The 26,053-nt window shown below is 36.0% G+C and overlaps 1 protein-coding gene across 1 annotated transcript in view; it reads left to right on the forward strand.

Annotated features, from left to right (window-relative positions):
• TBC1D22A (TBC1 domain family member 22A) overlaps window positions 1–26,053 on the forward strand; it is a 174,595-nt gene that overhangs the window by 81,368 nt on the left and 67,174 nt on the right. Inside the window, exon 11 of the mRNA XM_083794758.1 lies at window positions 10,478–10,605. Coding sequence (XP_083650884.1) covers window positions 10,478–10,605 — 128 coding nt within the window. The remainder of the gene's footprint in view (window positions 1–10,477; window positions 10,606–26,053) is intronic.

Genomic DNA, 26,053 nt, shown 5'->3' on the forward strand with positions numbered 1-26,053 from the left:
CCCTTTATGGAATTGATGTACACTGTCTTTTATCTCTGTACACCTCTGAGAAGAACCTAATTCCATCTTCTCTACACCCCCCCACCCCAATTGGTAGTTGCAGTTGTTCATAGACATTTCTTCTGAAGGCTGAACAAAGCCAGCTCTGTCAGCCTCCTCTCCTGTAGAGTGTTCCAGCTTCCTAACTACCTTCATTGGCACTTCATTGGTCTTGCATGCCAGCGCTCCAGCACTGGACATGCAGGTGCAGAGATGGTCTCGCAAGTGTTGAACACAGAGGAAGAATTACTTCTCCTGACCTGTTGGCTTCTCTCTTGCTTAGAAAGCCCAGTGTACAGTTGGCTGCCTTTGCTACAAGGACGCGCTGCTGACTGAGCTCTGCCTGTGGTCCTCCATGCCCCTAAGTCCTTTTGGCAAAGCTGATTTCCAGCCAGCTGATTTTCAGTCAGTGCTGTTGCATGGGGCTGTTCCGTCCCACATATAGGATGTTGCAACTGCCTCTCCTGAACTTTGTGAGGTTCCTGTCAGCCATTTCTTCAGCCTGCCAAGATCCCTCTGAGTAGCAGCCCTGACTTTCAGTGAGTCACTCCTCCCAATCTCGTATCATCCATAAACCAGCTGAGAGTGCACTCTGTGCCATCATCCCAGTCATAAATGCAGGTGTTGCACAATATTGGCCCCAGTATTGATCCCTGAGGGATGCCATTAGTAATTAGCTGTCTTTGTACTGCTGATCACAACCTTTATAATATGGTGGAACAATTAAGCTTTGGATAGAAAAAGATAGGCATTTTTCAATATTCCTACTGATACTTTTTTTTTTTTTGCAGACGAGAGTCCACTCAGTTCCTCTTTTTTTTTTTTTTTCTTTTTTGCCAGGAAAACACCAAAATTCATGAAAGATTAAAATAAAAGTTTTAGTCATTAGATTGGCAACGGTGGATGTGTACTGCTGTTATTTCATAAACTTTTGAAAATCTGATGCCTCAGATAAAGGATACTGACCCATTTGGCTTTTTGGTAGAATCATTATATAGTTAAATTAAATTGTTTTATCATCCTTTTCTCTATTTTCTTTCCCCTTTTGTCTTTATATTGAGCCTGTTATACTGCAGCTAAAGAGAAATATATGGTTGGTATGAGTTCAATAGCTTTGTTTTTAAAAAAGAAATCTTAGCGATTTATTCTAACTGTAAATATCCTAATTGCTAATTACAGTTATTGTGGAAGAAAATAATATTCCTGTTGTTACTGTGGTGTCACATTGTTTTCTTGATGTCGGGTAATTGAATGGTGAAGAGAACCTTAACATAATGAATAGCTGCGTGAATGGGTGAAGCTCGTACAGCTTGTTTGCTAATCATAATAGGTTACCAGTGTATGAAAAGTGATACCTCACCCTTTGGATAGTGTTAATGCTTTATGTTAGTGATTCAAGCAACCTTCATTAACCCAGCCTTATGAATTGCCACTCCTCTCAGTGACTGTCATTGTGTGTACAGTGTCTACATTGCAGTAGATTTGAAACAGCCAAGATATTCTGATGATTTGATCATAATCTCAGCCTAGACTCCAGAAAATATTTTTAATGACCTGTGTTCAATGGAGTTAATAATATATTAAAAAAAAAAGTTATAGACCAGATTGAATAACGTTTTGTCTTCAAACTCCATCTCATTTTTCTCCTCCTCATCATCATTCAGGTTGTTCTAAGAATTATACAAAAATATTGAGAGTGAGGATCAATAAGCTATCTCTTGTAAATAGTTACATTTTCTATTATGCTTTTCTGCTGTAAATCGTGATCCATCTCATGGTTTGTGAAGAGGCACAGTTGCGTGATGCTGTCTTCAACTATTGCTTCATTTGGTCTTGAAAACAAGGAAACGTTGTAGGAATGCCAAAATTAACTCAGGATTTGTGTTTTTAGAATTTTCAGATGTTTAACATTTGGTTGGTTTCAGGCTTTGAGAGAGTCTCAAATTCTTCAGTAAAGAAAAACATCTTGTAATTTCAGGTAGCCATTTGGAGAAGGCTGAACAACTGTTTGTAGAAATAGTCTTGGATTTTCACATAAACTGATAAAATATATAAATTGGTAAAATTGCGTGGCATTCTCTAAATTATCAAAAAGACAGTTTAGACAAAAATAAAACAGACATTAAATTTAATTTTTTGTTCAAGTCAGCTTTTCATTAGTAGTAGACTAAACTGTAATGATAGTATTCACAACTGAGCTTGGTATAAATATTCATCTGCTGTGAGGGAAAGTTTGGGAAGATTTTTTTCTAATCTCTTAACAAACAATTTACGGAGTTTGCATCAGTGTGCAGAACAACCTGATCCCTGCTTATGTTTTCTTGTACTGAAATAAATTTTTGTTTTATTAGTGTTCCCCATTCTTTTACAAGATCATTTTGCAAAATTAGACCTGAGCCCAATTTCAATAGCAAAAAAAGGAAAAATAAAAACAAAATGGTTTTAAAATAATTTAAGAAACTTATACTATTACTGTATGTATTATTTTTCTTCTTTAAAAATATAAGTAATGGAAAAATACCAAAGAAAATAAAAACAGTACTGTATTTTGTCTTTGCAATAGGGAAGCTTATTTAGAATTCAACTACATTTTACATCTGATTTAGAGAGTTAACTAAAGACATTCTTACATATGATTATTCTTAATTTGGACAATTTCTAGTTTATTTCAGTTCTAAGATTGTACACAGGAAAAAAAATGCCAAAGAAAGGAAATTATTTTTATAGCAAAATAAAAGCTGCTCTATTCCAACTGTTTCAAATAATGAATGTTTTAATAATTACTACATCATTGTATTGTTTGGGCGAATATTTTTACTTAACACTTAGATACAGTTAAAATGTTCTTTTACCATTTAAATCCATAGCATATTAAAGATTTTACAGCACCTTTTTATTGCTGTCATACTGTAAATGTATTTCTTTCACTTTGAATGAAATTTAACTTAGATAAAGTGTTTTCTTTTAGTGTTCTTGTCAAATTAATGGTAGCTTCACTAATCATACTTTATTGTCTTCTTGGATTGCAAATGTCTTGGTCAGATGACTGCAGTTCTGTGAATAATGACACTAATAAGGACTTTTCAATCAAGAAAATTGTAATAAAATACTTTCATTACATGCCTTAAATTTATACTTTGCATATATTTTTTGCTATTTGGATGCAGAGAAAATAAAATGTGAATCTTTTGTATATTTTTCTTTGTGTTGTGTACATGCATGCAGGACAAGTTCTTCATAAAACTTAGTCAATTAAAAAAAATCATTTTTTATATGTATTTTTGCGTATACACAGTGAAAGATCTTATTTCTTTGCACCACTTTCTGCACTTCTCATGCTTTGAAAAATTTGCTTTAGATGTTGAAATGTTTGGTTTTTTCCTGGCTTGTATCAGGCATAGTGTAGCCAGCAGGACCAGGGAGGTGATCGTCCCCCTGTACTCAGCTCTGTTGAGGCTGCACCTCGAGAGCTGTGTTCAGTTTTGGGCCCCTCACTACAAGAAGGACATCGAGGCTCTGGAGCGAGTCCAGAGAAGGGCTACGAAGCTGGTGAGGGGTCTGGAGCACAAGTCCTGTGAGGAGCGGCTGAGGGAGCTGGGGTTGTTGTGTCTAGAGAAGAGGAGGCTCGGGGCAGACCTTATTGCTCTCTGCAACTGCCTGAAAGGAAGCTGTGGGGAGCTGGGGGTCGGCCTCTTCTCACAGGTAACCAGTGACAGGACTAGAGGGAATGGCCTCAAGTTGTGCCAGGGGAGGTTCAGGCTGGAAATGAGGAGACATTTCTTCTCAGAAAGAGCAGTCAGGCACTGGGACGGGTTGCCCAAGGAGATGGTGGAGTCACCGTCCCTGGGGGTGTTCAAGGAGAGGTTGGACGTGGTGCTTAGGGACAGGGTTTAGTGGGTGGCATTGGTGGTAGGGGGTGGTTGGACCAGGTGATCTTGGAGGGCTTTTCCAACCTTAATGATTCTATGATTCTATGCAACCTTCTAAAAGGTTGTTTGATATAATATTCAATATTTATGCATTGTGTTACTTAATTGGGGATGTTTATGAAATATCCTTCATTAGTATAGGGTTAGTGCACCTGGAATTTTTTTTTTTCTAATGTTTGTGTAGTTGAGTGTCAGAACTAAAAGCTGAGTGTTATTTCTGGGGTGCTAAACGTCCAGACCTCCATTGGGATTCCTACAGTTACTTCTCTGAGCATTGAGTTGGCACCTGACATTTAACAGGTTCTTGTTCTGAGAGCTAAACACATCTATTTCTGTAGAACTGTCCAATGGTTGACACAGAAATGTTTCATGGTTCTGATAAGAACTTAATTTTGTATGGTGAATTAAGCCCCCAAAGTACTTTAGAGACATGGTTTTTGTACTTTTGATACTTCAATACCCTCTAAAGGATATTCAGTTTCTGTGCTGATTGAACATTTTAAACTGCAGAGAAAAATTTTCCTTTCTTTGTTTCTGAAAATGTGATTCTCAAAAAGTCAAAATATCAACAAAGACTAATACATTTTCTTATTAAACAACTTATTAGGGATCTGCTCAATATCCCATGATTGATATAGATTAACTAATTTCTTCGTTTTTTAATTTGAATCTTGGGTGTTCATACAATGAGCTGAAGGTGAAACTATGGTAATAGGTGACATTTGATCAATCCTTGTTATGCATTCAGTCATGCTAATGATTTCTTTAAAGTATGGTTAAAGAATACTTAATCATGCGTGCAAAATTATGTTCATGTTTAATTATGTTCTAAAGCATTTTACTGACACCTGCAATTTTCAACTGAAATTGTATTGAAGTGTCTGGGGAAAAAAGCTCTAATTGTAATAGTTGAAAAGATTTTTGCATTCTTTAACCATACGGAAGACTTTTGAATCGGAAATGGGAATAGAATTTATTTAGATCTTACTGCTGCTGTTGAAAATCATTGATTAATAAGGTCCTTCTTTATACATCGGCTTGATGCTGAAGTGATTAAAAATCTTGTAAGCATTTCTTAATTGTTTGAAATTAATTTGTGCCATAAAGCTCTTTTTCATTTTAACAATGCCATCTAATTTTTTATCTGATTTTATGGTTGTAATTACTGTATTATACTTTAATCTACTCTTAAATGCTGTTAACTGGGCATTATAATTATTTAATATATCTTTTAATCCATATTTTTATGTTTTATTGACGAGATTACATTTGTATGCTATTACAGGGCTCAGAGATCTTAGCAAGAGTTAGTTAAGACCGATGATAAAATCATTTGTCCTGACTTCTGTAAACACTTTGACTTTTAATTAGCCAAAACTTCCAATTTTTATGGCAAATTAAAAAAAAAGGGGGGGGGTGGAAGTAGTCTAACATGATGCAAAATTTAAAAAGTGATCAGCATAAACCCTGCTATGAATGTACACAGTTGTGATTTAGAAGAATAGGCTCCAGAAGTCCAACGAATACTTCTTGGAAGTAGAACTGTCTATCAAACATATTTCTCCCTGTTATTTGTTACAGTTCGAATGTTAAGTTCAAGTTCCACCCAGAAACACAGCAAGTGTTTTTAGCTTTTAGTTTGAATGCATATCTATTAATGTTTTTCCTAATTTTCTCCATTTTGCTCTGGGTACCAGAATTATTACACCTGTTTGATTCCTCTAGGCAACTAGGAATGTCCCTCTGTCCATTTTCTGCTTTTGCTTTGGGATCAGCCTCTTGGGCTTTTTTTATCAGCTGTGTCTTTTGTATAGGAAGAGGATATTTGCCAAAGTCAAAGCTAGTAGCAGTACATTTAGTGAGCTAAATTCAAGTAGACCTAATTATCGCTAAATTGAGGAGAATATAATTTGGTAATATATCTGTTCTTCTGCCAGTCTTGTTTTCATTTGGTACAGTTTTGAGACAGTGTTTTTTGGGGGCAGCATGCTTTGTTATTTGGTGCCTGTATTATTATCTCTAAGATCATTGATTGTGATTTTTGTTTATTTCTTTGGAATGTCAGTTGTTTCTAAAATATCAAAGTGACTAATGCAAAAACAATGAATTTGACAATGGAGGTTCTCATCCATAGTGATGTGGAGTAAATTGTTTTCTGAAATGTGTCAGTGTTTCATATCGTTCACTTTCTTTGGTTTGTCTTCTGTTACGTTAGTCTCTGAATTATTAGATTGCAATACTCAGATTTATTGGCATGGTCCAGAGAGAAGAAAATCCTTCTAGAGAGCCATTTGAAATTGGGAGCATTAGCATATTTCTGTGGCTTGTTTTCATATGTCAAGGAGCAATACATAGGCATTACTCTGTGTGTAAAGGACAGTGCCAACAAAGCCCCTGCCACTATTTTTCTGTTCGTTTTGTATTGGTACCAGAGGAGTTACTCTTGTAGCTAGTGTACTCCCTTCAAGAGGAATCGTGTGGATCCTGATGAAGACAAATAAGTGTTTTTCTTCCTTTGCTTGTACTGAAAGGCCTGTTTATTTATCAGATATAGCTTAATTGCATTTCTGATGGTGTTTTAACACTTAGTGCTGTTTATGTTTACAACAGAAATACGTATGAAATGGTGATAAAATGGGATTAAGAATGAAGTGCCAAAGTATGAACTATAAATAAAAAATAAACTTTAATTTTCAAAAAAGGGTAAATTGGGTTTATAGTCAAGCATCAGAAAAGATTGATAGGGTTGATAGGAATCGTTAAATAAAGGTCAACAATATAAGGCTAATTACGTGAAGTAATAAATTACACAGATGGATACAGTGGCTCCATGCTGTGCTATGGTAATGTGGCTATTCACACATTATTTTACCGTTATTTTGTGGTTCTTCTTTGCTTATGTGTAAACTTTCCCAGGCCCTTCTTCTGACAGTATTCCCTAGATAGAACAACACTTAACTCATGCTGTAGTTTTGTTCTTAACTGTGGCTATAGTTTGTGATAATTGTAGTCAAATACACTTTAAATCTGAAATCAATAAAACGGCACGAGAAGGTGACATTAAACAATTATATGTATAGGTTCTTCTTGAAAATTTTAGCTGTGACTGTACACTGCTACTTTCAGTACTCATATTTCAGAGAATCTTGATCCATACATACAAACATAGGGGTTTGGTCTTTTAAAAGTTTAAAGCACTTATTGATATAATCTTGTAATGAATAGGTGCGACAAAGTTTTTAACAGGGATATGATAGATAAAATCATTCCAGAAACTCAAATTAGGATGATTTAGAGATGCATACTAGACTATCATTGGTGCAGCATCTGTTTAAGGTGGCTAGATGTGATCAAACTAATATATCCAATAAGTGTGTTTATTAAAATTGTAAGTAATGATAAATGCTTATTTTGTAATACACGAAATACATGGTTTTGGAGGTATGCTACTTAAGAATACATCTGTATAATGTACTTATTTTTTAATTGGAAGATTTGTTTCACCAAACTTTTTCTATGTATAGTTTTATTGTAAGTATTGGGAACCTTCTTAAATATGATTCCTGTTTCTTTTGAATTTTGATAAAAGATGTTTATTTTTCATAACTAACATAATTTTACTGCAACTGCAGTTGTGTGGTTTTATAATATGCTTGACGTCTGAAAGTTGACAATAATTGCATCACTTGCTTGTTTGTTGCACACGTGCTAATTTTCAGTGGAATGGAAAATGTAAATTTAGATTTTCACTGTCCTAATTACTTTTATGAGTGAAATAGCCCCTACTCACAACAATTACTTACAACTCAGGAAGAATGAGCCTTTTCAGTCACTGTATTTTCTATTCCAGTCTTGCATCAATTGTATTTAATGCTCAGAGTTTTGTAGTCTATTTTTCAGCTTGTTCAGATTAGAAAACAACTTTCAAGAAATTCATTATGGTTATTAAACAGTGGTTGAAATATAAAAACTGGCACAATTTATTGTTCTTTATTTCTTACTTTGAATGGCTGCGAGCAATTAAATGAAATACATTGCTACTGTGTGAAGAACAAAAATGTTAGGTTTGTGAGTTAGTGTATCGACTAAATTTAAAACTGACTTTTTTGTATCCTGCTTGATGTAATGGATTATCTAATTATAGTACTCTGCAATATAGGTATCTAAATGTGACATTTTGGAAATAAATTTAACATAGTATCTCACTTCAGTATATATGACTTACAGCTAAATTTGCCTTGAGCAAAAGCAGGTAGTCATTCTGTCCTGGGCCTCAATTAGTGTTAGTGCCTCCGAGGCATGCAAGGCCTCTAACTGTGTAGAAGATGAAAACAGAAAGGCTTCTGGGCTTTATACTGTTTTCAAAATGTGGACTTGTATATATTAACTGCCGTATTTCATTCTTAAGTCTGTTTCTCTAATGTTGCTCCACATGTGATTACTGTGGCTGTCTTCTCCTTCCAATAACTTGTCAATAACTGAGGACTTGCTTCATCAGCATTTTAAAGAAGACGCCACCATACAGGATTCCACAACTTGTATAAAACTCATTTGTTCATTTAAAAAGAAAAAAAAAAAAAGTTACACAAAATAGCAATACTACTGAAGAAGGACTGCGAAGTAAGCCTAACAGATAGGTTACTGCGTGCCAGCTAGGTACTCATTGCACTTGCACAGGCTAGTCGTGTTATGCAGACCTTGGAACTAGCCTTAATATTGGCTGTTGTCTCTTTCCCAGATGCGATAGTTGATGAGTTTTGCCGAAAGCCCAGGAAAGAAGGGTTCAGAGGTGATGGGAGGATATTAGTTTTGCAGAGGAAGGAAGAAGATTAGTCACAGGATCTTGAGATTGGAAGGCAGAGGCTATTATGAGTAGCGGAACATCCATCACAAAGTTCTCATGTAATCTTAAAAATATTGACAGTATATAGGCACAATATAAAATAGTAATGCAGTAGGACTTTCCTGTACACAAGAATGACTGAGGAGGGGGTTTATCCAGGACTTGATAAGATCAATTAAAAGACCAGAAGCTCATTACCTCTCCATTCTCATTCTCTATCTTTTCACATCCTGTAGTAGCAGTTCAGTCTATTATGTATCAGCAGTATCTAATTACCTAGTTAGTGTTATAATTAGAAATGAAATGAAACACTTGAAAATTCACACATCTTTATAGCTACAAGTTAAAAAATAAAAATAAAAAAATCCCAGAATCAGTAACAGATGATTTTAAGATGTTCATCAACAATTTGTTATATTTCTGTATTTATAGAAGGTTATGATTTTAAACATGTAGATAGTTTAGCCATGGACAGATAGACACTAAGAAAGTGCTTTGGAGAAGTACTGGTACTTTATACATTTCCGTAGATATTTGTTTCTACACACTGTTAGAAACAGGATGTTGTGCTAGGTAAACCTTTGGTGTCACCTGTTGTGACTGTTCTTACTTGTGGCGAAACTCCGTGTTGGTTGCTTTCAAAATCTGAAAAACCTTTACTTCTTCCATACTGAAACAGCAGCTTTCAGTTGACTGAAAATCAGCTATATTGACCGAAACTTTCATACACCCACAAAATCTGACTTGAATAACTTCAGCCTAAGCCTTTAAACTCCTTAAACTTGTTGTCATTCATTTATCCAAAATAAGACATCAGCATTTCTGAAGTAGTTGTAGTTTGCAACGTGTTATTGTAATACCTGAGCCTGAGCTAAAACCAATTATCAAAACATATGTGATCCTTTTGGGGTAAATTCTGCTAAATATATAAAAGCCTCACTAGTAGATTAGTTCTATTAAGGATAAAAATAACCCATGCAAGTGATTATTGCAGCTTTCAGATAGAAAACATGCCACAATAAATGAGTAGTGAGTAGTGCTTTAGAAACCATTGATTTGTACTGCTTTTTATTTGTATTTATTTGTGATACTAAGAAATTGTTTAAGCTGTAATTATTTAAATTTGCTCACAGTTTTGTATTGCATTAATCTCACTTTTCTTTTTGCTTCGAATAAATGCAGCCTTTACATATACTCCATACTTCTTTGCCTTGTTATTGTTGTCTTCTTTTTTATTACCAATGCTTTGTTTTTGGAATCCATTATGTTATTTGCAAACCTTGTTGCTTGTAGTCCTGTCCCAAATAATTTATAGATTAGGAAGTTACTGAGGATATATGTACATAATCATTTCATTTTATAACTTAGTATATTATTTGTTGTATATTGTGAAATCGTGACCTTGTCTTTTTTTTTTTGTTTTTTTTTTGTTTTTAAATTCAGAGCAGTTGTTTAAGCCATCCAGAGGTAGAAAATTTAACCCAATGTACTGTTTAACTAGTTGTTTCTGTTGTTTTTGTTTGGATTTTTAATTAGTTACAAGAATTTGCATGGAACACCACATTTTATTTGCTTGGGATCAAAGTATTTTATTTTTCAGACCGTTCATTTGATAGTTAAAGACTTTGAAAATAATCGGTAAAATGTCTGTTTATTCTGTCTTCAGAACAAGTTCATGTACACTTGGATCAGCATGAGGTGAAATACTTGCAATTTGCTTTCCGATGGATGAATAATTTGCTGATGAGAGAAGTCCCGTTACGGTGTACCATCAGATTATGGGACACATACCAAGTAAGTACTTTTTTAAACCTCCATGACTATGACACTATATTTTGGATATGCAGGTATGTTTGTCTGTTATTTTTCATAAACTTTTTGTTTTAGTGTCATTTGAGAACCATAATTAGAGAGAATCTTCAGTGATCATTACCATTTAGAAACGTTTAAAGTTTTCAGTCTTCCTGCCCGTAAAAAAACAAGCACTTTATATTATGTCAATTTATAGCACTAAAATGAACCCCCACTCAAAGCATGGGTTAATGTCAATAGCACTCCTGTCTGTTCAGAAAAGCAAAACATTGAATTTCACTTAATCAATGCCCTCCATTGATTCTGAGTTCTGTGCTTCTTACTGCCCTTCTACTTAACTACTCATTCCAATACTAGCTTCCAGTTCTCCAGCACTGAGAAATGCTCATCCTTCTGTCATTTGTTTTGTCTTATTGTTTATCCAGATGAAACGCCTTATGTTACTGACCTTTAGTTGAGGCAGTAATATTTCCTCAATAATTCCTTGCTCAACTGTCAAGTGAAAGAATTGGTATGAAAGAAAAACTGTTTGGCTGTTCTTAGTTCCGTTTCTTGTCATTTCAGTAGCTTCTGGTTATAATTTTAAATTATGTATTTAACCAGTAGACACTTAAATACTTGTTTTGTTGTCAAAGTTAACTAAATAAAAATAATTTATAAAAAAGGAAATTTAAAAGGACTAAAAACACCATAAGAAATTTCAACTTAGTTTAGTAAATATGGAATGACTCATCATAATATCTCATAAAGAGATGCAACATCTTTAAATACCAATGTCTTTACATCTGTTCACTGTGTAGCAGTGTTTAATTAGTTTCATAGACTTTAGTGCCAGAAGGTGCACTTAGTCCATCTATTCAGACCTCTAACAGAGGGTTAACAATTGCTTGCTACTCATATGGACACAAGGAGTCCAATAAGTGTTTAATGAAGTGTCTTTTTTAGAATGTGATATGGAAACGTTCTGAAATGAGGAGTCTATCATCACTTCTACTGCTAATCTGTCCTAAAAGGTGGTATTCTTTTGGTATTGGTGGTGGTATCCAAGTTTTATTTGGTAAATTTCTCAATTGTATTTGTCTATTGCTTATGTTTGGGGTCCTTTGCCTCCTTTGTCTCACTAGAACATCTGTATCTATATCTATTTTAATGCCAAGTTAGTACTTGGCATTTTCTTATTTCTTTTTATTTTTAACCATGATAACTATAACACTACATTTGGTACTTGATGATTAATCTAACAAATATGCTAAAAATATGTAAAAACTCTTCTTTAGCGCAGCGAACTACCCATATGTGTCCAGGGAGTAGCTGTTTTTGACAGAACCTCACATTGAGCTCATAAAGCATGAGCCATGATTTTGTGATAATTATGAGAAACTTATTTTGAAGACCAAACTCGTGGTTACTTTGTCTCAAGCTGTTTCCATGCTGAATGGAATGAATTCTCATCACTAGCCCATAGGCACCTGACAAGTTCCACTTCAGTATCTTTATCCATAATACATGTTTCTGATTATTTGTTTGGGGTTTTGAGCAATTTCTACAGTATTACAGTTGTCATCTATATTATTTAAAAGATTAATACTTATGGAAATCCCATGTAAATACTTATCTTTTAAGTGCAAGAGTCTTACATCAAAATGGTATCCGTATACCTTAATGGGGTTACTTTTATATATTAAACATGCTTCAAGAATAATGTATTTATTTATTTATTGACTCAGCAGGTGCAGCAGATCAATAATGTTTTCTAGATTTTGTTATTTTACAAACCATTCCACATGTACTTCTTGGAGAAATCTTGTATTTAAAACCAGGAAAGGTATCTTAATCTAGAAGGTCACCTGTATTTCCAACCCTTTTTCTGAAGCAACCTAAAGCACTTGCACAAGTTGCTTATTATATTTCAGTTGTACTTATACCAAATTTATTCTCATCAATCTATACCGATAGTATGACTAATAGATACAGTGAAGCTAAAAGAGCCACTAAAGTTTGCAAAGTATAAATTTTTACATAAACAGCTTCTAAGCCATTCAGTTGTATATGATTCCAAACAATCATTTAGAAAGGAATCAGCAGTGCTACTTTCCAAATAGAATAGAAAAAGTAGAGATTGAATTTTTCTGGTTAGTTTTACCTTCTGATTTGTGTTTTTAACAGTAAAGCTTGCTATAGACCAAAATGTCATTTAGATGCATATTGGTAAAGAAGTTTTTCTGAGGGTCTAGCTATGGATGAACCTGTGATACTGAATTTGAAAAAGAGATAAAAAATGAGTAGAGGCAGAAATAGAATAGGGATCCTTATTTTTGAAAGAAATTTAGCTTTCCAGATACAGATGGGAGGAGAAATCCTACTAATAATTTTAAGGGCTTGGATAGTTGCTTAATTGCTTTCCTCTCTGTGCTTGAAGGGTGATGATGCTGTAATGTGGTTTTTCTACCTCACGTACCCTAAAGCAAGAAAACGTGGGGATTCTCCTTAGATTTCCACAAAAAATAGCCTTTGGCTATTTTAGTGCCTACTCAGAATGTGTGTGCACTGATTTTTCCCCCTGATTTTCTCATATTACTGTAAATAAAAATGCCTCTAACCACAATATAAATTCAGAGAGAAGGTGAACTAATCAAGTTGCAGTGGTGAGATTACCCACAACATGTACTGCAGGCATCCCCACATGGTTGATGTGAGGACTTTTGCCAAGGCTCTACCTTACGGCCCTCAGGAAGGGATGGGGCATACTTGCAAGACAGGCAGTTCTTGTTCCAGTGCACTGCAGTGTTTGGGAACTACGCAGGAGCACTGTCAGAGGAGAGGGAGTCTGGACAGGAGGGACCATCTGATTCCTTCATGTCTGCACCAGGAGTGCATTCTGGTCTCCCCATTTCATGCAGATATCCAGGGCGATGGTGGATGGCTTTCCTTCCCTTCCAGGGATTTGAGAACACTGGCTTCTCAAAAGAGAGGATCACACTGATGATATTTTCACAGAAAAAAAGCCTTTTGTCTCCTTGTTCTTCCTCTTTCCCTATCAGAGCTGAAATATTGCCTTGTCTCACTGAGCTGCATGTATTCATCTGTTCATAGTGGAAAATACGGGATAAATATTGTGCTGTCCCCAGCTTAAATTCCAACTTGGTCATTCTCAGAGCAGACCCCATTTTTTAAAATGTGTGTTGTCCTTGGGGCACTTTTAAGATCCGCTGTATTTATGTAGCTATGTACTTTTCTGTTAAGTGGAAAGAATCAGCAGTGCCATTACAGTGTTAGCATTCATTCGAAATTCTTCATCCTTTACTAGAAGTGGCAATACAGGTCTTGAATGTCAGAGCCTGTAAACCAATATGTAGGGCAGTATCATGTTTAGTTTTTAACTGTCCCCAAAAGAGTCTGCATCTTAATTTTTATTTTTAACTATGCTTACATATTGAGTTCAAAACTATATTTGATTTCTGGGCAGTTGGGAGCTGGAAGGCAGTCTGTAACAATGCATTTAAATAATCCTGATACACGGTAATACAGTGTTGTACAGACTACTGTTTAGAATGGGGTGGCTATATATTTTATTTTCAAAGTAGCCTTCTGGTGTGATGTTGTTACACAAATTAGCTTTTTGTGCTGTCTTTCATGAAGCAATTTCTCTGTGTAAATAACTTGGTAGACGTACATAATTTGCAGAAGAAACACTGATGCAAGTTCCATCGTTAAAAACTTACTCAGACTTTTTCAAGTTTGCCGATGACACCAAGCTGTGTGGTGCGGCTGACACGCTGGAGAGAAGGGATGCCATCCAGAGGGACCTGGACAGGCCTGAGAGGTGGGGCCTGTGCGAACCTCATGAGGTTCAACAAGGCCAAGTGCAAGGTCCTGCACCTGGGCCGGGGCAATCCCAAGCACAAACACAGGCTGGGTGGAGAATGGATTGAGAGCAGCCCTGAGGAGAAGGACCTGGGGATGTTGGTGGATGAGAAGCCCAACATGAGCTGGCAGTGTGCACTTGTAGCCCAGAAAGCCAACCGTGTCCTGGGCTGCATCAACAGAAGCATGGCCAGCAAGGTGAGGGAGGGGATTGTCCCCCTCTGCTCTGCTCCCGTGAGACCCCACCTGGAGCCCTGCTTTCAGCTCTGGAGCCCCCAGCATAAGACATGAGCTTGTTAGAGATGGTCCAGAGGAGGGCCACAAAGATGCTTAGAGGGCTGGAGCACCTCTCCTATGAAGACAGGCTGAGGTGTTGGGGTTGTTGAGCCTGGAGAAGGGAAGGCTCCAGGGAGACCTTACAGCGGCCTGCCAGTGCCTGAAGGGGGCCTACAGGAAGGTTGAGGAGGGACTCTGTCGGGGGTGCAGTGATAGGACAAGGGGGAATGACTTTAAAGTAAAAGAGGGTAGACTTCGTATATTATGTATGTGTATTAGTTTTCAATTTTAAATACATTTTGGCAAGTGCCGTGTGAAATTTTGGAGTTGAAGTGTACAGTTGTCTTTTCTCCTGCCAGGAAGCCTTTGTTTTCAGTACCACTTTGCTGACAGCTGTATTGCCAGCTCGCCAGTAGGCTGATGTAGCTGAAATGAGCCCCATTCTCACACTCTTTGGAGGCATTGCAAAGCACGTCGGTGACATGGTTACTGTTTACAGTGCACCAGTATCTTAGTTTGCAGCTTTACCTTATTCTTCTGTGAGGAATGCTTCAGTGTTACCAAGGGATCCCAAAGCTTATCTGAAACCATGCCAAATAAATGCATATAAGACCACCATGTGAAATGCAAAACAATTGAAAGATGTACAAAAGGGAAAGGAAAAAGCAAACTTAATAACACACAATATCAATATTGACATTGGTGAGCTGATTTACTGTCTCACTGCTGATATTTTTTTTTCCTCCTAGTTTCTGTAACCCCCTGCTCCTTGGCAGTATCTGTTACTTTTCTTCAGGTTTGCCCAGTAAGGGGGCTGACTATGTGTAGGAATGTTATTTGTCTAGTAGTCAGTCACTGAAGTTTAAGAAATGTTCAAAAACAGTTATAATTGTTTCTGTGTTTCCATTCTGTATAGAGAGTGAAAGATTTTGATTCCCTGAACATGAGAATAATTTAAGACTGGTTTTCAGTTGAGCTGTCTTGTGATTAGTATTTATTTTAGAAAAAAATCAATTAAAAGTTGAAACAGTAGTTCATTTCTCAATAGACACTGGAGAGCCTACACAAGAATGATATTATTACTGTCCTGGTCTAAATCAAAGCCTTAAGCCACCTGAGGTAACAGAGATTCATCAACTGAAAGCAGATGTAATTTTCAAGGCCAGGAGCTGTGATTATTTTTCTTTTTATGGCAGTTCTAACATCTCTCATCCATATTGATTCCATGATATTAGGTAGATGTTGTTCTCATCCTTTTCCTCAGCAGGAGCATAAGGCTGCTCCCTGTCCTAGTGATCTGGTCATGTTTTGGTTGTTTGTTTCTTTTTGTAAAGCATGGTTTGGACCATTAGGATCTCTGAACCAGTTTAGATGAAGTGAATAAAAATAAATATCTGGAATGAAAGTACGATTGTGAGGAAGGTAGATTTTGATTATACCCTCCCATCTTCCGCTAGTCAGAAGCCTTGTTATATCCCTGTCTGGTATACATTTTTAAAAAATGCCCATTATTACTAAATATTTATCTGATTGTTTTAAAACATCCTTATACTATTTGAAACATCCTGTGGCAGTGATATATTTGCAATTTCTTTATTCAGTGTGGGAAAAAAAAAATCTACTTTGATTTAACAGAAGATTCCTTTGAATTCCCTTCCACTTCTTTGATTACGCAAACTTGTCAAATCATTCTTTATTCACTTTTTCCACATCGCTAGTTTCAAAACTGTTTTATATCTCTGTATGGTATCACCCCTTTTGCAAGTTAAAAATATCTGTACATATAGAAGCCATTTCATGCACCTTTTATACCTATCTTCCTTCTCTGTAATATTTATAGTTCTGCTATATTATTTTTGTCATATGCTAAATGGAAACTTCTTCAAGAGGTGTGCACAACATGGGTTCATGCAGTGAGATGATGTTTTGTTTCTTTTTTCTTCTTTTTTTTTCTTTTTTTTCCTCCTTCCTCCCTTCTTTTCTCCCTTTCTCTTTTCTTCCCTCCCCTTCTCCCTCCCTCCCTTCCTTCTCATGCCTCTCATTTCTGTTGGGCATTGAGCACTTTCGGGTAACTTCATAGTTAGTTTGACTTTTCTGTCTCACTGGTTAACTTAAAGTACAACATCAGGTAGGCATATTTTGCATTTTTTCTTGCTCAGTGTGTTTCTGTGGATAACCAGATATTTTTCATTTGTGTATTAATTTGCTACTTTATTACTCAGTGACATGACAGCTTTCAGCAACTTTTTGCAGCTAGTTTTATTTCTTACCAGTAGAAGCTATCCTGGATAATTTTGTCTCTATCAAACTGTTCCTTTTCAAGATCACTTAGTAGTTTGCTGAGTAACGCTAATCTTGATCTGTTATTTTTGTTCTTTTATTTCTTGTATTTTATTTTTTCTTTAACTCATGAGCGCTTTCTGTCTTGCCTCATAACAACTTAATTTTAGAGTCTAGCTTAGTGAAATTGTTGAAGGGGTTTGGACGTATGAACATTTAATGTCCAATTAATAACACATGGATAAGATCATGTCTGTAAGATTTCTAGTCATTTATCAATTTGATTGAAACTGGCCAATGGGTTCGATGTTTCTGGAGTGGGGAAACAGACATGATGGGACATAATCTTTCCTGCCCAGACATAAAATGCGAATGCAAAAGTTTAATCTTTCTAGGAAATAAAGGTAAAATACTGCATAACTTGGTAGTGACTTCTTGTCCACATGACATATGCCATAATGAAAAACAGTTCCTGGATTCAGAAACACTGGAGGCCTCTGGAGCCTGTACTCAAGTCATGCCTCTCCATTTGATTATTCTGGCATCCCTTGTTTTATATTGGGAATATATATTTTTTTTAGCTTCATACCTGAAGAGCTGGAATTCACCATCCCGCTTTCTTCTGAACCCAGCCCTGATCTTCCCCACTTTTCACTATAATTGAAGAACACCTTTTTCACATTGTTGTCTTTAAAAGTATATCTAAAAATGTGATCTAAAAGTCATATTTAGTTCCTGGGAAGAACACAGCAGGAAGATGTGAACATGAGAGAAGGGTTTTTATTTATGAGGTTGGCAATCTAAACATTTTTCTGTACAAACAAAGTATCCTTATTCTAACTGCATCTCTTTGGAAGCTTCTAGGTCCTTTTGTGTTCAGCAAGTCAGTGTTTTCCTTTATGTCAGTAGACTGCTGATACACATAGCTTCCCTTCAACTTAAGCAACTGAAAAGTTTTTATACTTTTTCAGTGTTTGTCAGGCATCTGACTGTCATCACCTTATAGCATGTGGATAGGTACCTGCCAGGACAACTTTGTTGCTAAGGCAACCTCCCATTGACAAGAGTTGTGCTCATTAGGACTTTATTTTGGCAGGCAATTATATTTCAGTGGCTTTGCAAGGCGCCGAAGGCAGTGACCTCTTATTGTTTATCTTCTGCTAACCACAGTCTGTAATAACATAAAACTGAAAGGTAAGAATGTTAGTAAGAAAAAGTTTATCTTCCACTGTATGTATAACTTTATGTACGGTCTTTAACATACAGAAGGATTATGTGCAGAGTGGAGAAAAATAGTAATTCAACTTCTGAATACCCGTTTTTCTGACCTTAAAAAGCAGTCATTCACATTTATATAAGTTCTCAGATTTTCTCTTAGGAAAGATAAAGCTGAATGCTATTTGTTTTGAAGTTTTAGTGGGAGACAGGGTTCCGAAATTCCCAGGGAAAATAGACTCAGCAGATCCTGGTTTTGAGCTGGACCACAGTCTTGCACAGTGCAGTACACGCACTTATACCTCAAACTGTGATCTGCAGTTATATATCCTCAGCTTCTCCCCCCATCCCGCTCTGTATGTTTTGTCTCAACAAACAAGGATTTAAAAAAAAAATAATAAAAAAATCTATTAACTTCCTCCTTCTATGAAACTGAAGAATCACCTTTACACCTGTGCCAACCCTACAGCTCTCCTAATTGGGATCTTAGCCGTATCACTTAACGCAGCCCTTCTGCCCTCTGTTTCACATTCCCTCTTGGCCTTGCAGGACGGCACTGTCTATGCCCCTGCTCACACCTTGTGGTACAGCAGAGCAGACCGGGGACCACAAGGTCACCTCTTGGAAGGAAAATCTTGTATAGTGGTATTTACCTGAGCTCTGAGGAACGTGCAGTAATACTAGCAATTATAAAACATAGAGTATAAGCTGCCCATGTGAGGCACTTAAATATAACTCCCCATAAAAACCGAAGTTGTCATCTGGCATGCCTTCGGATGGGTCTGCATGCTACCAGCACATGGGGACTTGAGGTCTGTCAGACCTTTAATTCTGAGGTTCCTCGTCTCTGGCCTTCCAGCCAGTGAGCTCACTGGAAATATCGAAAATGGGGTTCGGTTTGAGACATGAATGCTAAAAATATTCTGTCTTACTCTAAGTTTGTGTGTATATTCCTGTATCAGGTGGCAATGCTTCCATGCTAGTAGACAGAGATCTAGTGAATAAAGACAGAGGAGCCTAAAGAGAGATTTGTTACAGCTTGAGTGGCTGGTTAGCTGAATCTCTTTTTAAGCACCATTAAGCATATTGACCAGATCTTCATTACCTTTGTAAATTAAATATACAGCATGCTTACAGACACTTAATCTTATAAAGGAAGCTCTGAGTTTCTGCAAAAAGTGGGTTAAAATTCCATTCATAATATTTAAAAAGACTTTTTTTTTTTTAAATAGTGTGATGTTCTAGGCCACTAGACCAAAGTTTTATAATGTAACTAAGTGTAGATGATGAATGTGTTTGTATGTCACCAATTTGTGTCTTTTTTTCTTTGGTTGCTTTCATTGACATCAGGGAGGATTCAGTAAAATTTGGAAAATAAAAGAAGGGGGGGGGGAAAGTGTAGCTGTGCTATTTTATGAGGAAGGTATTTAGATATACAAAAATCATGCAAAAGCAGAACTCAGTGATGTGCATAGGGAAGCCTTTGCTTTTTTTCTGGATTCAACTTCTTAAGGCAGCTTCTGGTGCTATTGAAATAGATGGTAATTTTTCTGTGGCTAAACAGAAGTTAATTGCAAATGCAGAGAGGATGAGATAGAGTATTTTCTCTTATGCATATCTTAAAGGATGTGAGTAATCTCATTGACTTCAATTGAACAAGTCATGAATTTAGTTAATTAAGCATGTACTTTAAAGTGCTTTATTGATCGGGATCTTGATGCATGACTCTATAGGATGATAACTGAATGTTAGATGCTGCCTAGAAGACAGTTTGTTTTCCTTACTGTGAAGTAGTTTTGCTGTTTCTGCAGGAAAGTTTTATTAATATTTTGATTTTAAAAGGTCTGAAAAAAAATCATGTTTCTATACAAGAAAAGAGAAAATTGCCTCTCTCACACCCATATGCTTTTATTTCTTATATTTTTAGGTTCTATACATGTCAGACTTTTATAATACTATTCTGTAATTTCTAAGGTAGATTTAAAATGAGTATCCCTAGTCTCCATGTAGTCCTTCAGTCTCTGAATTATGTTTCTATTTTAAAATTTTTATAAGAAGACATGTTTTGAAAATAACTGCATATAAACATTTCATGGTATTGTATGGCTCGATGTAGTACACTGTGCATTCCTGTATTAAAGTGTTTCCTCTGATTTCTATATAAGGTTTGTACTGCCAGTTTTATTTTAGTTATACAGATTTATGTAAAAGAGCACAGAACTCTAGTAATCTAGCTTTGTTCAGTTCTTTTGCCCAAGTTTTAAAAAAATTAAAGTTTATTTGGGAGAGAGCTTAAAATGTCCTTTTTGAACAAATTATCAGCTAATAATGAAAAATTTCTATTTGTATGCAAAAGTCAAGATTTCAGCGTGTGAACCATTTTGGATAATACAAGCTACTTACTCTCTTGGTTTCATGGGATTTATAGCTCTTTAAATAACTCATTTTTATTATTATTTTTTTAACAGTATTACTTTCATGCAGGGGTAGTGTTAGGAGAGCCAACCTGGAATTTAATCTGGGGAGGAAAATGAAGAGCATTCATTTCACTAGTACATGAACAGTAAAAGAAAGACTAGGGAAAATGTGGGCCTACTGGTGAATTGGGGCAGGGGAACTGGTGACAAATGGCAAATGTTAGGGTGCTTAATGCCCTCTTTACCAATAAAACCAACCTTCAGGAATTCCAGGCCACACAGACCAGAGGGAAAGTAGAGCAAGGAATACTTATCTCCAGCAGAGGACGGTGAGCCCAGGGAGCACTTAAACTGGATGTACGTGGGTCCATGGGGCCCGTCGGTTTTCACCCTTGAGTTCTGAGGGAGCTGGCTGATGTCATTGCAAAACATCTGTGAGCGATCATGGCATTTGGGAGAGGTTCCCAATGACAGGAAGAGAACAAGTATCGCTTTTATCTTCAGGAAGGGCGAGAAGGAAAATTCAGGGAACTGCAGGCCAGACAGCCTCACCTCAGTTCCTGGGAAAATGATGGAGAAAATCCTCCTGGAAACGTCATCGTTAACTCAGCTGTAGCGTTCTGCAATGAGATGACTAGCTTGGTGGACAAGGGGAAAGAAGGGAGTGTTGTTTTCCTCAATTATAGTAAAGCCTTTGGTACTATTTTTCTTAACGTCGTCGTAGACAACGGTCCATCCCCACTGTGGTTTCACTCTAGCTTTAAGGTGATAAAACTTTTCCGTTTTGGGTAAGTTTTCACCTAAATCAGTTAAATGATTCGGCTCACTACACAACCCTTTATATTGGCATAAATGAAACGGTGGCAGCACACGCGAGCAGGTGAGCTAGGTGAAACTGCCTGAGCAGCAACCTGTGCTTATGTTGTCTTAAAGCAGCCGTGGAACTGTACATGTGAAGCTTTTCAAGAAGCTGTCTTTGTACCTGGATATTTTTTCCCTCTATAGGAAAAATATATGCATATATTTTTGCATGTCTGCATATAGGGAGTGGATTTTGCATAGTCATATCTCCTCTTCAGCCTGACTGCCTCCTGCTATAGGCACAACAGCTAATTGTCAGAGCAAGGATGCATGCATAGAGCTAAAGCACTTTTCAAATACAAGACATTTCATTGAGTTCAGTGTGGCATTAAATGGCTTCCCATTACATAGCAAATAAATTAGTGGTGGTGTTTCTTAAACTAAACACTTGGCTCTACTTATAAATCTGTTTTTGTATCCCTCTAAAAGAAGAGTTAATGGTTCCTCAAAGAGAAATCTGCTTTGTTATTGCTATTCATGTGAATAGGCCAACAGTTTCTGGTTTAACTGATTCTATGCCCTGGGTATTTTCTTAATCAAATGGCTTGAAAAACTGGAAAAATATGCTTGGCTAAGGAAAGAAATGCTCAGAATTTTGTACAAAATGCCTTATATGCTTTCACTTTAGTAATACACTTTATTGCTTGCCCAGGTATTTGTACAATTCAGAAAGTTGGCTAGGTAGGTTAACTATATCAGATTTTAACCTCCTTTGACTGTTGTTTCAACTGCCGATTCGTGTGTAGCTCTTCTCTGGAAATGGTGCTTCACAGTTTCTGTGAAGTTGTAATGAAGTTGTACCAGTATGTGTTTAACATACTGTTTATTTTCAATTATTAAATTTCCTTTTCTAACCACCAACACAGCAATCTAAAACCGGAAATTCAAAGAGATTTCATTTTTGCTATGCATAATGGCAATGCTGTAAGCCAAACAATGGCTTTAGCAATAGATAACTCTGCAAGTTTATCTTCCGGGCATTTGTTCATGGTAAACTAGCTCACTGTTGATGAAAAGTGTCTTTGATGCATGAAAAAGTACAGACCCAAGCTGATGAGTGCTGCCAGCTGCATGGTTTTTGCAACCATGCGTCCTTACTTAGAGTAAAGACCGTAGGAGAGTAAGCTTCCTTTATTGCTTGCTTTAAGAAGATTTTTATTATTAGACCTTAAATGCTTTTGAAAAAAAATTCACAGCCATTGTAAGCTTCAAGCTTCATTTTATGCGATATAGAAAAATAACTGCTGCTTTCATTGCAGGGTGTTCAGTTAAAATTGATTCAGTGAAAGTTCAGTGTAATGATTTTATGTTTCACCTTTTCTTCTATTAGGTACTATTAAAAAAAAAAGAAAAAGAAAAAGAAAAATCAGGCAAACACTCCACACTCCTTTACAAGCTTTCTTACCTGAAACTTCTTTAAGCTTAGTGGTTCCAGGTTTTCTTCTTGATGTTCTTTAAACTTGAGAGTTATTGGACACAACTCTATAACATTCTACTTGTGCTTGCATTTGTGTCGTGGATGCAGAGACTCTTGTGCAGGTGCTGTGTGAGTAATTCAGAATTCCCAGGGGAAAGAAGCCAGAGTGCAGGAGGAACTTGGCGTAGCACCCCTGCAGCGCAGGATGGAGCTGCTTTTTTCTTCCCACAGAGCCCTTCCCTTGCTGAGCCTTGCTTATGTGTCCTAGCAGACTGCACTACAAGTTCAAGATGTTTAGTATTTTAAAACTCTAATCTAATTAGTTCTTTATTCTCAAGTTGTTGTTGTTAGTTATACTACATATTGATGTTTCACACAGTGATCACCATTTGTTTTTTTTTTCCTTTTGTTTCTGTTGGGTTGTTGTTAAAGACAGAACAAATGTAAAATAACATAAACACATTGCACAGTTCTCTGGTTCCTTGTTTCAGATTTATTAAAACATCGATCGCTAACATATAGTTGATGTAGATTATCTAAATGCGGGAATGCGTGATGTTTCTGGGTTGCATAAAAATTTGAGCAGTAAAAATTTTAAATCAAATCAGAAGTGTTTATAGTAGGTGTAAGATGAACAGCTGAATAGAAGTGCAAGCATTTTGTCACATCTGAAAATGAACAACAGAATATATGATTTATATTATTGTGCAGAATAAATTTCTAAATAGAAGAACTCTGTGCAGGTAGGGAACAAAATAAATTGCCATAAAATAGGCTTTTTGAAATTCAGAAATCTGTGATTGATGCCACTTTACATACAGGGCAGCCTCACTACCATATGTAAAATAATTAGTACATATTCATGACAAAATTCATCTAAAGATGGCAGAACATTATGCTACACTGCAGATAGTAGGTTGAAGTGTGTAGATTAACCTGCTCTGCTTTGAAGCAGAATATTTTAGTGACAAAGCTTTTAAGCAGGTAGCACAGAACATCTATTAAGCTTTCAAAATGCTTTTTAACTCCTATCTTCTGTGTAAGACATAGTACCTAAACTCAGACGCAACCTTTGTAAAAAATGACAAAGTAGTATTCAACAAATCTGGTAAAATCCAGTAAAAATAGCTTTTTTGTAGTAGCATGGATACTTGTAGTGGGATTATGAAATATGTATAATTACTATTTGTTTCTGGAATGCACAACATCATTAGAACTACATGAAATATTAAGATCCTTATCTTCTTTTGTCTCTCCAGTGCTTTTGCTCGTACTAGTGATTACTTCTTCCTTAATATTCTGGCCTTTCTTGTTTTCCTGATACATGACAGTCTTGTGCTTTGCTCTGCCACTTAGATTGCCCTTGACTGTCTGTTCTGAGAGCTTTTCTGCCCTTTCTTCCAGTCTCACAGGGCTTCTGGTCCTTTTTTTACTTTTTCTCCATCCTGCTCTTAGGCGATCTGAGGTTTTCCTTGCAGCTGCACTGTCAGCTTTATTCTGACAATTTGCATATCTACTTTTTTTAAAAAATATATTTCTGACTTGACTCCCTTATTTAAGATGCATATTTTTGTCAGCCTCTGTGACAGATCTCCCTAGATAGTTGATGACAATTACTGATACCAAGACTTCTTTTTTGCTTTTCCTTTTCTTCCCCAAAGCACTTAATTTTCTTATTTTGCGACTTTTCATAGTAGATCCTGCACAGATTTTTTTTGTTCAACATATTTCCTTCAACATTCTCCAGACTATCTGTATTCTACTTCCCATCACAATTTTCAAAAAAAACAATTCTTATTCTTGTTTTGAACTTTTTGTCTAATGTGAAAAGTATGAGTCTCTTTAAATCAGATAGAATATGTAATTTGCTGCTTCTGTCATTACTCAAGTCTTCCATCTTAGAGTTCCTTCATTTTCTTGCCATTTTTATCTGTAAAATATTCCTCTCATTTATTCCAATTCATTTTTTTCCCTCACAGTAGTAGTTCAGGAGTTACTGATTTAAAAAACAACAACAAAACACAACAAAGCAGTATTTCAAAGTGCATGTAAATCTGTGCTAAAATTTGGCTGCTCTCTGCCTAATTTGAAGTATTGTTTTTATATATGAAACTAAAATAATGCTAAATAAGTTACAGTATGTCAGTGAATATGAAGAAGTTCTAAAGAGAAGCTAACATGCCATCAGTTATGGACAGTAGTTTTCAAATTAAATCTGATTTTAGCTGTCCTCTGAGCTCTCTTGGGTATGCATTATTCTACTAAATCTTTCCTCCTTTAGCAGTTAGGATTCATTTCAAAACAACAAAAAAATCAGCTTAGGAATCTTCAGTTTCATGCTGGTTCAGAAAGTAAGTTGTCCTGATTTTTCACATCTGTGAACAAAGTATCGAATGTGCACTAGAAAGAACAAGCTTTGCAATATTCCATCATTTTAGTGATTATTCTGATTAAATACACAAAGTTATTATTACTAATACTTGCTCATTTTAAATGAATTAATTCAATTCTGCTACCTCTAAGCTTTTTTTTTTTTTTTAATTTCACCTAGGCTATTCGTCTATTTGAAAAGATATATCTATACAAGAACATTAATTTCTGTAGTCAACATTTTTGACTGAGCCCTAATCCATTTTCTGTGTGTGTAACAAAGCAGCAAAGAAACTTGTATATGAGGGTCAGTGAGTAAGATTCATTTCAGATGGCTTAGTTGTCTTAAAAAATGTTCTCTAGGGTAGTAATATTTTTCAATGAGGCTAAAAATCGAAGTAAATCTGTCTAAAACACTCACTCAAGATTAAGTAAAATGTCTGAATCACAGCTTGAGCATCATTACTGTGCTGTGTTATTTTTTTGTGACTTTGTAAACAATCACGTAGTTTACAAATAAACTGCAATTAGCTGTTGTGGGGACCATATATTTCAGAGACAGTGACTCAACATCCGCTATCACTCTTTTTGAAAGCCACAACTGTGGTGATGACTGAAGGAAGATAAATTTCAATTCAAGCTGGAGGTATGTGGGTTAAAAGTCACAACTATATTTTTCCACAGTAGGCAGGGAAAAACGGGACTTTATTACTTTTTATTTTAAAAGTAT

Source organism: Anser anser (assembly GCF_964211835.1).
Source record: "Anser anser genome assembly, chromosome: 1".
Lineage (NCBI taxonomy): Eukaryota > Metazoa > Chordata > Aves > Anseriformes > Anatidae > Anser > Anser anser.